General features: G+C 61.3%; 4 protein-coding genes across 4 annotated transcripts; 3 read left to right on the top strand and 1 right to left on the bottom strand.

Moving 5' to 3' along the window:
• Nucleotides 1-536: 536 nt before the first annotated feature.
• SLS55_009913 (uncharacterized protein) lies at nt 537-1,330 on the bottom strand (the record flags this gene model as incomplete). Its single annotated transcript, XM_066781307.1, has 2 exons — nt 537-1,217; nt 1,325-1,330. 2 exons carry the CDS (start codon nt 1,328-1,330, stop codon nt 537-539), a joined length of 687 nt encoding a protein of 228 aa, XP_066628309.1.
• A 3,428-nt stretch (nt 1,331-4,758) lies between these two features.
• Nucleotides 4,759-6,870, top strand: SLS55_009912 (uncharacterized protein; the record flags this gene model as incomplete). The annotated part of the gene is made up of 5 exons (XM_066781306.1): nt 4,759-4,849; nt 4,912-5,221; nt 5,301-5,359; nt 5,532-6,018; nt 6,072-6,870. 5 exons carry the CDS (start codon nt 4,759-4,761, stop codon nt 6,868-6,870), a joined length of 1,746 nt encoding a protein of 581 aa, XP_066628308.1.
• A 1,049-nt stretch (nt 6,871-7,919) lies between these two features.
• Nucleotides 7,920-11,576, top strand: SLS55_009911 (uncharacterized protein; the record flags this gene model as incomplete). The annotated part of the gene is made up of 6 exons (XM_066781305.1): nt 7,920-8,056; nt 8,117-8,182; nt 8,410-10,292; nt 10,498-10,550; nt 10,599-11,018; nt 11,334-11,576. 6 exons carry the CDS (start codon nt 7,920-7,922, stop codon nt 11,574-11,576), a joined length of 2,802 nt encoding a protein of 933 aa, XP_066628307.1.
• Nucleotides 11,577-12,663: 1,087 nt separating this feature from the next.
• Nucleotides 12,664-13,875, top strand: SLS55_009910 (uncharacterized protein; the record flags this gene model as incomplete). Its single annotated transcript, XM_066781304.1, has 1 exon — nt 12,664-13,875. The coding sequence occupies one exon, from the start codon at nt 12,664-12,666 to the stop codon at nt 13,873-13,875; it is 1,212 nt and encodes a 403-aa protein (XP_066628306.1).
• Nucleotides 13,876-14,018: the final 143 nt, after the last annotated feature.

The following is a 14,018-nucleotide window of genomic DNA, read 5'->3' as shown; positions in this document are numbered from 1 at the left end:
TCTCCTTCGGAACATGTGCTGGTCTGGGCGTCGCCGATGCTCGAGGCTGAAGATCGGTTCTCGCGGCGTTTACGGACTTTGATCTCGCCTGCAGGACGCAGGGCTGTAGGAACCGGGATGGGCGGCGCCCTAGCGGCAGGCAGCATGCTGGCGAGGTCCGATCTGCGATCTCGGCCCTTTGCTGGAGCTGAAGATGATTCTCGCTCTTCCAGGCTGACGTTGGGAAGAGTTGTCCTTGAGGAGTGCCGCCGCCTGCGGCAGGCACCCCTGTCACATACCGTTGAGGAAGGCGAAGCCTCGCCCGCGGCCCGCACCTCAATTCAGCGCTCCTACTCGTACTGTGTGCACTAACGCGAGGAACCAGCAATTCATGTCTTCGTATTTCGAGATACTTCCAACCAGCAGACCATCCATCCAACTGTGAAAGGGTGCAGTGCAGCCTAAGTCATCCGCAGCAGGGGAGACATGTGACATTTCCCGAGCCCATCGCCCTCTCCTCCAGCTCCCTGAAAAGACCAAAGCGAGCTACGATTGCTTCAGAATTCGCGCCTTCGCCTTCTCGAGAGTGTCCCTATCGACTTGAGCAAACCGAACCTGTGGTCGTCAGAAGTTGGGCTTTTGAACTTGGCTGCGACACCTACCACGTCGTCGCCTTCGACCCCAGCACTGTAGAGCACGCCGTCGGAAATGCTGCCGTTGATGCCTTTCTTGACTCTTTCTTCCCAAACGCCCTCCCAGTTCCATTCGCCCGGGTGGCGACTCCGGGTTGCAGGCGCTGCGCTAGGCTTGGTCATGGGCTGCATTTCAGTGTATTGATTGTCTCGGTAGGACCGCCAAGCATGGTAAGCTCCCGGATTGGCGGCGGATTCAATCGTCACCGAGTCCAAGATGGACTCGTCAGAGAATGATGCCTGGATATACTTGAGGATCTTGGCGACGGGAGGCGGATGAGCGCTGGCTTCACCACTGGCATCCGGCTGGTTGCTCTTGGCCGCCGGAGCGCTCCGGCGCGAGCGCGAAAACCACTGCGGGAATCCATGACGAAGGCTGAAGCCGCCGGGGGGGAAACGCTCTTCGTCGGTGGCACTGACGGTCTCACCACTCGCCGAGCCAGTCGTGTAGGTGTACGTGGTCAACGGGGTTACCAGCGGGTGGAAAATGTCCGTGGACAGAGTCACCAGCGGCGGCACCGCTGGATATGCCCGTGGAAAAGAGATCTGGACTCGGAGAACTGCAGGCGCGTACGGGCCTTTCCGAATAAACATCACGCCAGACCACAATGACGTATCGCCAGGCGTGATGCTCATATACACGCCGTCCGGACAACCATGGCGGAGGCTCGCGCTGGCGCGGGGTGGAGGAGTTAGTACAGGGTATCACGGCACCGATCGAAGACAGGCGGAAACGCACAACTCTACAAGTAAATTCTGATGCTGCAGGGCGGGCAGCCCGAGTGAGGGACCCAATAAGGGCATCTTGGCTGTGACGATGCCGGGAGCTGACGATGCAAAGGGGTTCGTAACGTCTTCGCGCGAGTGGTCGGGCCGTCGCCAGCAACGAGCCTCCGTGTGTGGCTGTGCTGACTAACACGCTTTGGCGCAACGTGGAAACTGGCTACTGTCGATCTGGTGAGGCGCTAACTCTACCACTTTTCACCAGGGCAATCCCTTCATCGGCATGTCGGCGCGCCTTGCTAGAGCGCTCGCGGCTTCACGGCTGGCTTCCTCACGCTCAAGCTCAGACTCAGGCGCCAGCGCGCTTGCTTTTCGCCAGCGACGGCCCCCTATCTGGCGCACCCGCCCGCCGTCAGCTACACGTCGCACAACGCTGCCCCCGCTATCACATAGAATTATGTGATGACTCGACCGCGTTCGTATAGAGATCAGCAAGGGCCCTGGGCCCCGTTCCAGCGGCCAGGCTCAACAACGCCCCGAGTCAGTGCGGTGCGAATGCATGCATCGCAGCAGCGAGGCAGATACAATATGTGCCTGCTCTGCCGGGCTGCGTTGACTGCAGCGCGATCCGCAGGATATATGAGACCTGCGGTCGCACGGTGGGCTTATACGAGCAGAAGCACCAGTAAGGCCTCGCCACACCTCCGCAAAAGAGTCACGTTGGGCACGACAATTGCTTCGACCGTCAGCGATGCTTTGGCGGTGAGCCCTCGGTCAGGCTGGCATCTGACGGGCGCCGGAAGATCTGGATGTCTCACAGGAGCACTCGTCCCGCAGCCTATTCAGATGTGCGACCAGGGGACGCGACCCGGGTTTGATATTGGTCCACCTCGCCGGGGCGCACAGCAGCAACGACTCCGCGAAGACGCGGCAGCGACAGGATCCAACTGCATCATGCATTGCACTTTCTCTCCGCCCGAGGACCGGGGATTGTTCGATGCAGCCTGCATGGCAGTCGCGCTCTCCGGCCCTGGATTTGCGGGTTGCACCAACAGCTGGCACCACACGAGACATCGCATTCGGCACAGAAGAAAACGCTTGCCGTCACACATTGAGGGTCAAGTGATCAGTGCCGGCACCGTGCGATGGGCGACGGATCATTCGCGGCGCGCGTCAGGAGTTGCAGTCGGCTATCGTTTCAGCGGGCTGCGATGACGTCGGGATCGAAATGAGGGATCTGCAGAGCTTGCCAGCCAGCTGCTCGCCTGCGTACCCCAGACGACGCGGGCTCAGGCGGCGCGGTGCCTGGATGAGTGGCTCCAGACTTCAAACGAGAAGGCGGGCTGAGAGGCGTGCCAGGAGCTGCGACAAACGGGCTGGAGCTAGGTGCCCGCGGAATCGGCACGCGGTGCCAATCGGCGAATCAGCGCGCGAGCGGAGGCCGTACCCGCCATCTTCCGGTCCACAGATCTCGAAAAGAACCTTCGACGAGACGACCGGACGCGAACAAGCCTTACGTTAGTAGGCCGTTCCTCGTTTTCCACGCGAGCGAGGGCGAGCAGGGATGCCGCAGCGCGGGCAATCGCCGTCTCCCCCCCGGCCAGCGCAGCTGGAGCCCGGCAGCCCTGCGCCCGCGCGTGGCCAATCGCACGCCCGCCGCCGCCGTTGAACACGCTCACCGCCGAGCAGCAGCGCGTCCCCTCCGCGCTGGCCACGCCGGGCTCCCCTCTCCTGCTGCTGGCCGCTGCCTCAACGCCTTCTTCCCCAGTGCCAGGCCCCCCGGCGCGCGCTTGACCGGTGCGTGCGCAGCGCGGGCGCTCGCATGCGCAACATTGCACGCCAACGGCCTCACTGCCACCGCGGTGGGGACGCCAGCGCCTCTCCGCGCCGGGCATCAGGTGACGGGCGCCCGCTAGCCCGTCGCCGTCTCATCGGCAAGGGTGCCGATGCCGCCGCGCGGCGACTGGTCGAGTGCTGGTCGAGTGCTGGTGCTGGGCGCGCGGGCTCGTGTGGCAGCAGTGCGCGGCAGCTCGGGCTGGCATTTATAATTGTCCGGCCTGCAAGGCTGGGCGGCGGCGGCGGGCCATCCACCAGCGCCGGAGGGAGCAGAATTCACCGCCTCTCCTGTAATTTGAAACCATCGCGGCTGGCCGTTGCTTCTATTGAAAGCTAATGAGATTGTCGCAGCCAGCGCTGCCCGCCGCCGCTCCACCCCGGGCCCGCTGACTCGCGCCCTGCGAGCCATCGCCCGCAGCGGCCACGTACTCGCGCCAGCACCGCAGCGAGGAGCGGGCGCAAAAGCAAGCACGGCGCAGGCAGAAGCAACGCGACTCGCATTTGCGGTCAGCCGAGTGCGCTGGAGCTTCGAGAAGTGACGAGAGCGCGCGCAAAGCCTGCGCCTGCGCGCTGCGCGCCCGCTGCCCCTCGTCCTTGTGCCTTGCTGCCGGCGTGCAGCCAGCCTGCCTGGCGGGCTGGGCTAGCGCATCTGCCCGGAGCCGCAGGCCGCAGACGCGAAATGCGGTGCCCCTGTGCTGGGCCCAAGGAAAGGGGGCAACGGCGTTTAGCCCCAAAGTCAATCCCAGTAGCGTACCGGCAGGCCGGCCAGCCGCTGATCAAGGATGTCATATCCACGCTGCTAGCCCTGCAACATCGCCCATCACGGACGCGCGACCACCGTCTTTGGGACCCATCTCAGCCCGCCTTACTTTTGGGGCAACCTAGCATCTCTCCCCAATGTTCCGCGACCGGCCCCATGTGCGACAGCGCTCGCTTGGCTGGCAAACACTCAGGGGCCGCGGCCAGCCAAGCCGCACATCCTTTTCGTCTGTGCACCGCGTTTGGGCAGCATACCACCGGATCTGACCCTACCACCAGCTCAGGACGATGCAGTCACAGAGCTGGGGTCCGCCCTGTGCCAGCGAATCCGTTCGCTTACCCAGAGCTTGAGCCCATCACCGCCTCTTGTGCCCGCGCGTCAAGCTATATCAGAGCCGCCTCCCGCGCGCCCGCTGCTGCCGTCCGCTCTTGTGCTCTCTGCAACACCTGCGGACAACCGCCATACCCAATTCACGATTCGCGCTCCGACTTCCCCGGCGTCCCGCAACAGGATACCCTTGCCTCCTGCAATAAGCCCGTCTGCCCTACGCCACCTAGACTAAATCTTATCGTGTCTAGATGACACAGATTAAAACGGTCATTTAAGCAGACGAGGCCCTCTTTCCATACCAAGACCTCAGGTCAAGTCCCTTGGGATTCCTCACGCTCCTTCTGCCCTCGACGACGTCCGCCTTGCCACCACCTGCCGTGCTGTGAACCTCCCGCCCCTCCGCTCCGCTTCAATTGGAAGCCATTGGCACACCGCATCATGATGTCGAACTGTCGCGCCTCTCGCCGGCGCTCGTCCGTCGCGCCGGATGGCAAAGTCCCGTTCCCGTCACAGCAGCTCTTCGTGCTAGGTAATGCTCCTCCCCCAACTCGAGTGCACCGCACCCCGCATGCTAACCGCGGCGACCTCCAGCATTATGCCGCATCGCCGAGCCCATCGCCTTCATGTCCATCTTCCCGTACATCTACTACATGATCTCGTCGTTCGGGATCACCAAGGACGAGAAGCAGATTGCCATGTACGCCGGCATGGTGACGTCCGCATTCGCCTTCGCCGAGTTCATGACCGGCGTCATGTGGGGACGCCTCAGCGACCGCTTCGGCCGGAAACCTATCCTGCTCACCGGACTCGCGGGCACGGGATTGAGCATGCTCATGTTCGGCTTCGCGCAGAACCTGCCAATGGCGCTGCTGGCACGCGCCCTGGGCGGCCTGCTGAACGGGTGAGTTGGGTCGCACGGTCACCGACTTTTTTCGGCTGGCGCCAAGATGGAATTTTCTGACGCATGTGTAACCCTGCAGCAACATCGGTGTGCTCCAGACGACGGTCGCCGAGGTCGTGACGGTCGAGTCGCAACAACGTAAGTGGCACTAGGCGCGGGTTGGCCGCGAGGCGTACCTTACTGACATTGAAACACAGCACGCGCATACTCCATCATGCCATTTGTTTGGTGTCTTGGGTGAGTCCGATGTCCCGCCGACGCGAGCTTGTTGGGCCCGACGACTAATGATGCGCTTGCAGCTCCATAATAGGCTCTGGCCTCGGAGGCACCCTTGCTCAGCCCGCCAAGGGATACCCTACCGTGTTCCTCCCCGGATCCCTGTTCGACAAATTCCCCTACCTGCTTCCGAACCTGGTCTGCGCCGCCGTCGTGTGCTTCAGCTTGATCGTCGGCATTCTTTTCCTGGAGGAGACGCATGAGGACAAGAAGGACCGCTTTGACCTTGGGCTGGAGATTGGAAAATGGATGATGCGCAAGGTCCGCGGCCAGAGCGAACCCGAGCTCAGCGTGGATGCGAAGAAGACGTACTTGGAGGAGGCCTGCTACCTGCTGGCGGAGGAGTCGGAGGACGAGCAGCCGCCGGGATACAGGTCGACTGAGGGATCGCCGCGTCTTCCGAGCATTTCCAGCGCCGCCTCGCTCCGTACGCCCCCCAGGGCTGCCCCGAAGCCCTCGATGCGCTCAGCCTTTACCCCGCAGGTGATGCTGAACATCATCGGCTACGGAATCCTGGCTTTGTAGGTAGCACCCGATAGAGTGGTGCGTTTCACAAGCTAACGTGTGCCTGCAGCCACACCATCTCCTTCGAGCAGCTTCTCCCCGTCCTCCTCAGCATGCCCAAGTCGAGCGAACCCCCCAGCCTTCCGTTCAAGTTCATCGGCGGATTCGCGCTTCCGACCAAGACGATTGGATTCATTCTGTCCGCTCAGGGCTTCTTCCAGATGATTGTACAGATTTTCATCTTCCCCGTCGTCAGCCGGAAGTTCGGCCCCCTCAAGACGTTCCGCGCGGTCATCTTCGCATACCCATTCCTGTACACTCTGACGCCGTACCTCACACTCCTGCCGGAGACGATGCGCATGTCCGGCGTTCTCCTCGTCCTGATCTGGAAGGTTACTGCGCAGTCGCTGGCTTACCCGCCGCTGGCCATCATGCTCGCGAACTCGGCGCCTTCGAAGAAGGTCCTCGGTACTCTCAACGGCGTCGCTGCCTCCTCTGCCAGTCTCTGCCGCGCGTTCGGCCCCACGGTCTCTGGCGGTATCCAGTCTGCTGGTCTCAGTCTCGGATACTCGGGCCTCGCCTGGTGGACGTGTGCGTTCGTTGCGATCATCGGAGCCACCGAGAGCATCTGGATGCGCGAGATCAACAAGCGCTTCGAGAAGAGCGAGAGCGAGGCTCCGAGCGACTACCAGCAGGACGAGGAGGCCGGGCTGGGCGAGCCGCTCAACCCAGCAGCGCTCAGCGCGTCCAACATCGCGTCGGACGGGCCACCCATGCAGGGCGGACAGACTCTCTACGACGGCTCAGCTTCCGATTCCGACGAGGAGTACGGAAACGGCAGCCACCCTACCAGCAAGGAGCATTTCTGATCACATTTCTTATTTGTTGTGCGGCAAGCGATGCGCACGGAGGAGGGTAATACGCATAGATCGGGAACACAAAAAAACAAAACAAAGGGCATCCGGAGTTAAGGGAAAGACATGATACCAAGCAGGCGCGGATCGTCTGCTACGAAAAAATTCCCTTTTGCGATTTCATTGGCATGGATTTCCTTTTGCCTTTCCGTTCAGCAGCAGCATATCATCTCATCACAACTCAGCATCATTGGGCGGCGTTTTGGGCGACTAGATAGAGATTCCATAGGGGGCGCCAGCCTCGACAGTCGGGAGCAAGGCAGCAGGGACCGGGGCGTTTTGCCGGGGCGTTTCATACGAGCGATGAGTTTCATGCATTATTCCAGGTGCCTTTTGGTAGCAGTCGTAGTTTTAGTTGCAGCCGCACCCCGGCCAATACCCAGCAAGCATGTTTTCTTCTTCAGAAGGCGGCGCACGAAGCTCGGAGAGTGGATACGTAGCACGGCGGGCGCAGCCATCAGGCCATGGGCTGCGCGCGGCCGTGGTGCTCGCCGGCGGCGAGCGGGCTCAGCACGCGATCGCCGGCGGCGCGTGCGATTGGCCGGGGGCGCGGCTGGCAGCTCTCGGGGAAGCGCTGCTGACGGCCTCGACGCGAGCGTGGGGCCGGGTTTGATAAGGGTTTCGGGGGCGGTGGGCCAGTGGAAGACTCTGTGCTTTTTCGAGAAGCCTGCCACATCTGCGAAATCAGGCTCCACCGCGCCAGTCCTTGAATCCGCCCTACGAACGCAAAGCCGCCTTCCGCCGCCGCCGGCGCCCCTGGCTCTGACGCGCCGCAGCTCACTGAACATCGCTCGGCGCCGATTCGAAGCACGCCCGCTTCCGCGTCCGCGTCGCGCCCGTCAACCCAGCAGCCCAGGCCGTCTCCCCGCGCGTGAAGCTCTCTGTCGTGCGGCACCCTCGGCCCACCTGCACCGCCTGTTTCCCGGTCCCGTGTCGCGCAACCACCGCACGCCCGTCGACTTGGATGTCTTCCCGATAGAGCGGTCGCGCAAAGGACATGCGGGATGACCGCTCCCAAGCGCCCGCGAGAGGCATCCTCGACCGACGGCGCCTCGCCTGAAGACGCCGCCAGCAAGATCGAGTCGCCGACCGCCAGCGCCAGCGGCAGCCAGCAAGCGTCGTCCTTCCGAAACGTCTCGGCGTGCAACCGCTGCCGCCTGCGCAAGAACCGCTGCGACCAGCGCCTGCCCGCCTGCGCCAGCTGCGAGAAGGCCCACGTCAAGTGCGTCGGCTACGACCCCATCACCAAGAGGGAAATACCGCGAAGGTGCGTTGGCCACCGTCCCGCAACGCGCCGGGCTGAGGCAATCGCGGCGCTGCGCTGCGCTGCGCCTGGTGGGGGCGGGCGGCAGGAGGAAAAATCACACGCGCCCTGCGTGCTTCCTTTGCTGCACGCCTGCTGCTGCATGCGGCGCGGCCCGTGGCTGCTGGCCCGGCGCAACGCCTGGAAAAGTGGGCTGTGATGTGCTGATGCTTGTGTGTTGTCTCCAACAGTTATGTGTATTACCTCGAGAGCAGGGTCGCGTACCTGCAATCGCTGCTGCGCGACAATCAAATCCCCTTTGCCCCGCCCGAGCACTTTGCTCTGAGCTACAAGCCGCCCAATGGCGAGGCCACCTTCCCCCTCGACAAGCAGGCGCGCGCTGCCCAGCAGGAAGGCCAGCTCAGCGCGCAGCATGACTCCGCGGCCGCCGACGGCGCAGATACGAAGCAGGAGCAGTACGACCGCGACAAGATCAACAATATGGTGTCGAATATTGGCATGGTCTCAGTGCAGGGCGCGTCCGACCCACGCTTCCTAGGCTCGACGTCGGGCATCTCCTTTGCCCGCGTCGTCTTTGCCGCCGTCAAGAGCTCCGTGTCCGGCGCGTCGTCAGAGAAGGGCAGCGTGCGTGCCAGCAAGCCCCTGCCCGGCGCCGTCGCCGCCAATGGCACCTCCATGAGGGATTCCTTCTTCGGTCTTCACACCAAACCCGCCATCCGCCAAGCCCCGTTCCCCGAGCGTGAGCTGGCGCTGAAGCTCGTTGAGCTGTACTTTGAGCATGCTAACCCGCAGATCCCCATCCTCCACCGCGGCGAGTTCATGACCATGTTCGACCGCGCCTTGGCCACGGAGCCCAAGGATCGCACGAGTCGCGAGCTGTACATGCTGAACATCGTCTTCGCCATCGGTGCTGGCATCATCATGGGCAGCTCCGACGCCACGTCCGAGTCGCCTGATCCGGATGCAAACAACGCATCGCAGAGACCCTCGCAGACCCCGCCGCCGGGTAAGCGACGCAGGCTCGCGAGCGTGCAACATCAGCCCGAGGAGTACCACGCCTCCGCTATTGTCCACCTCGAGAGCTTCCTGTCATCATCCCCGTCTGTCGATCGCCCCGACGGCTTTGGCGGCGGCCTGGAGGAGCTGCAGGCCGTATTGCTCCTTGCCGGGTTTGCTCTGCTGAGACCCGTTGCACCAGGTTTGTGGTACATCACAGGTGTAGCCGTGAGATTGGGCGTCGATCTCGGCCTCCACTACGAAGACGGCGCGGGCATAGACGGCCCCGGCGGTGACGACACAAGTTTGCCAAATCCTGGAAATGCGTCTGATGACGTGCCGGCAGCAAACAATGCCGTGAGACTCGACCCGAAAGAGCGAGGAAGGCGACAGTGGGTTCGTGACCTTCGCCGCCGCCTCTGGTGGTGCGTGTATTCGTTTGATCGCCTTGTGAGCACCTGCGTCGGCAGGCCGTTTGGCATCACTGACCAAGTCATCACCACCGAGTTCCCCTCCCCCCTCGACGACAGATACATCAGCCGGGAAGGCTTCCTACAGCCACCAGGAGGCAGCGAGAAGCCGACGTACAAGTGTGTGTCATATCATTATTTCCGGCTGCGCCTCCTCCAATCGGAAATCCTCCAAGTGCTGCAGCACCGCCAGACACAACAGGCGCGCGCCATTGGAGCGAATCAGGGCAATGACTTCATGCACACAAACCTGCCATCTCCATTCCTCTCCAAGTTCGACTCCTTCCTGTCGTGGCGCCGGGACATCGACCGCCGCCTCTGGGAATGGAAGGAGTCATCGCCCACACAGATGGACACGGGTGTTCAGTTTTCACCGCTCTTCTTGGAGCTCAACTACTGGCAAGCCGTCATCATGCTGTATAGACAGAGCTTGAGCGTGCCACCTGTACTGGCAGACGAGCTGAGATCAACTGAAGATGATGTGTCGAGCCCATCAATGGTGAACCTAGAGGAGCGCGAAGATGAGGAGCATGTCTTCTTGAAGGTAGCAGAGGCTGGGCAAAAGGTGCTGAAGTTGTATCGTCAACTTCATAGGGTGCACTTGGTGAACTACACCTTTCTGGCCACTCATCACTTGTTCATGGCAGGTAGGTTTCTCCACCCAGCATTTAGACCCGACCTCCTCCACCGAGCCTACGTGTGTTCTCACGGAAAGGGGACAACGCAGGGCGCAATGTTGTCGCGCATGCGCACTGAGTGCCCCTTTGCTACAGAAGTTCCTTCGCGCTACGATCTTGTCAAACTAGAACTCGCCGGCTGGCGCTTGTGCTTCATGCTAACACTGTGCCCCAGGCATCTCGTTCCTGTATGCAATTTGGCATTCGCCGGTCGTCCGAAGTCACTTGGTAAGTTTGATTACCCCAATATTGAGGCGCCCTTCTAACATGTGCTAGTCTCTTGATGATGTCGATTTCACTGTACTTGCGGCAACGTCCGTTCTCGGCGATCTCGTTGAAAAATGTCCACCCGCCGAAGCATGTCGGGATGCGTTTGATCGCATGAGCAAGGCCACGATTCAAATGTGCATGTCGACAACCGGCTTCGGACCTCAAGCACTTGCCCACAGCCGTGCAAAACAAGCACATACTTACCACTCATCACCCAACTTTTCTGCTGCAGACCAGCAACAGCCCACAGCCTCGCCGACCACAGAACACCCTCGTGACGTCAACCGGTCAGGCTACTTCCCCGGCCCAAATGCCAACCCAAATTATAGCTCGCGGAAACAGCATCCGCGCTTCGACATGAATTTACGAGATCTTTTCAGCGACGACGAAAACGAGTCGCGCCTCAGGCGACCCAGCCTTGGGCTGGTGGGTATGCGGTCCTCTAATTCCGTACAGAATCAGCAAATCAAGCAGGAAGCCCCCCGGCCGGCAACGTCGTCAGCCAACTTCGTATCGCCGGAAATGCGGCAGTTTAGCACGGCGCGGGCAGATGCGCAGCTACAGACGTCGGCGGCGACCTCCCCAGTACAGATGCAGCAGCGTTCGACTCATCAGCGCCACACATCGCATCAGCAGCAAATGCGCCAACAGCAGCCACATATCTCTCCGTACACGGCGCAACAAACGTCACCGTACACTCCTACTTACGGCCCGAACGTGGCGGTGCAGCAACAGCAACAGGCGGCATCGGCATATCCTGACCTCGGTCAGCCGCACTTCTCGGATCTCGATTTCCTCGACGCGTTCCAGCCCGGCGGCGCCAGCGCCGAAGTCGGGGGCGGTGGAAACATGGATCTAGGCTTCGGCATGCAACTGGACGATGTTGCGGGAGCGAACAATCACGACTGGAGCGATGGTAACGCTTTCGATCTGTTTGATGGGTTCTTTTTCGGTCAGGGGCCCGGTGCACCGGGAAGTTTGTGAGGGGATATGAAAATTGGATAAGTCGAAAGGGAAAAGTTCATGATGGAAGGTAGGTGTGCTGTCTAGCGATTCTTTGTACCTCTTTCTTTGTTGATATGATATGGGTTTGAGGTATGAATTGCATGACTATGATAGGAACAGGGGACTGTGTATAGATGTTGGATTGCAAGTCGGGCGGTCGTTGAAGGGATCGCTTCTCCGTTTTGATGGACATTTTGGACAGGAAAAACGTACAAAAGGGGTTCGAATGGTTATCAGTTTTCCTTTGCAGCCTGAGCTCGAGGTAGGTGGGCACAGTAGATGTCCTGATTTCAGCCCCCTTACCTACCACCGCTGTCTGTTCCTCACGGGAGTTAGTCTGGGCATTTGTTACTTGTTTCAGTACCCTCTCTTGTTCGATGCCGATGTATAGGGCGTTATATACCTGGTGCTGCATGCCGCTCTCTCTGTAGCTGTGAATGAGCTTCACGGGTTTATGTCGATCGATGAATTAAGAAATGTCCCAACCATGAATCGATGGCATCTTCATTAATGGTCGATCTAACTTGTCCATACTATCGGGTCTGTTGGATCACTGCGAATGTATGCAGTGCGTTTCGTCAAAAGTCTTCCCATCGCAGCCTTTCCTTTACCCATTTGGAACGTTTCTCTCTGCAGCAGATACTTCGAAGTTGGTTTAGTTTAAAAAAAAAAAAAAAAGAACCTGTTATGGTACAGCTGCAGTAGGGCCATCTGGTAGGCGCAATATTGTTCCTTGATGACTGTCCGTCAACGATAAGCGTCTTACAGGTACGTGCCGCAGCCACGAAAGCAAGGTAAAAGCGGGGTATGTGAGTCAGACATGACGGATGTCGTATAACGGTGTCCGTTTCTGGTGGGTGGGCTTGATAGCCATTCCGTGCCGCGCTGCACTCTCGGTCTTCTAACGCAAAGAGGAAGGTCTCCGGACGCTTCCGTGACTCTTTGCGGCCTCGAGCAGGACCGAATCGAAGTACAGATCTGATCGCAAGAGTCTATATAGAAGTTTGACCATCACTGAATTACTGCTTGCACCCATCTATCGCTCGTCTTGTTTTCCGCTTCTACAATGTCTTCATCAGCAGCGAGCCAGGAACGGCGCTGCCGCGTCCGCGAGCTCCTGCCCAACCTCCACCTCGGCCGCTATCCCACGGGGCCCAAGAACTCGCTTACCGACGTCGAGGGCGTGCTCTGCCACACGCAGTCCATCGTCAGGCCGGCGACGTCGGCCCACGGCGCCATCAACACCGGGGTGACGACCATCGTGCCGCGACGGGACTTCTTCAACCAGGCGTGCTACGCGGGCGTCTTCCGGCTGAACGGGTCGGGCGAGCTGACGGGCTCGCACTGGATCGAGGAGACGGGGCTCCTGCACTCGCCCGTCGTGCTGACCAACAGCTTCGCCGTGGGCGCCGCGTACCAGGGCATCTACGAGTACTGCATCCCGCGGCACCGCAACCCGGAGAGCGGCGCGGCGGACTGGTTCCTGCTGCCCGTCGTGGGCGAGACGTTTGACGGCATCATCAGCGACATCGCCGCCCTGCCCGTCACGCCGGCCCACATCGTCGCCGGCCTGGAGAGCGCGTCCGACGCAGCCGTGGCCGAGGGCAACACGGGCGGCGGCACGGGCATGCTCTGCCACTGGTTCAAGGGCGGCACGGGCAGCTCGTCGCGCGTCGTGCCCGGCGCGGGCAGCTCGCCCAAGGAGTCGTACACGGTGGCGGCGCTCGTGCAGGCCAACTACGGCCGCATGCGCGACCTGCGCATCGGCGGGGCGCCCATCGGGCGGCTGCTGGACGACGAGCTGATGGCGGCGACGCAGGACCTGCCGGCGGACGCGTCGACGGTGGAGCGGCTGGCGGCGCTGGGGCGGGTGGCGGCGGCGAAGGAGAAGAGGGACGGCAGCATCATCGTGGTGCTGGCGACGGACGCGCCGCTGCACCCGCTGCAGTGCCAGCGGCTGGCCAAGCGCGCGACCATGGGCCTCGCGCGCGTCGGCGGCAACGCGCACAACCAGTCGGGCGACATCTTCCTCGCCTTCAGCACCGCCAACGACGTGCCGGTGCAGACGAACGCGGACCCGTGGAGGCCGCAGCCGATGGCGGTCGACGTCGTGGACGAGCAGACGATCAACGGCCTGTTCGAGGCCACGGCGGATGCGGTCGAGGAGGCCATTTTGAACGCGCTGTGCATGGCCGAGACGATGACGGGGCTGGGCGGGTTGCGGGTGGAAGCGCTGCCGTTGGGGAAGGTCAAGCAGATGATGGAAAAGTACCTGTAAACTCCTGGTTGAGTCAGTATGTATGGTCAGCTGGAGACTTAGTCGTCACCGCCCCTGGTACCACGGATCTGCTAGAGGCCGTTTCCACCACGCTTAAAACCCTACTGAGCGGGCAAACCCATTTCCGTCCAGATGACCACCTC

Source organism: Diplodia seriata (assembly GCF_021436955.1).
Source record: "Diplodia seriata strain FDS-637 chromosome Unknown scaffold_11, whole genome shotgun sequence".
NCBI classification, from domain to species: domain Eukaryota; kingdom Fungi; phylum Ascomycota; class Dothideomycetes; order Botryosphaeriales; family Botryosphaeriaceae; genus Diplodia; species Diplodia seriata.
The sequence above is the reverse complement of the archived record's forward strand: the minus strand, read 5'-3'. Positions and strand labels throughout refer to the sequence as shown.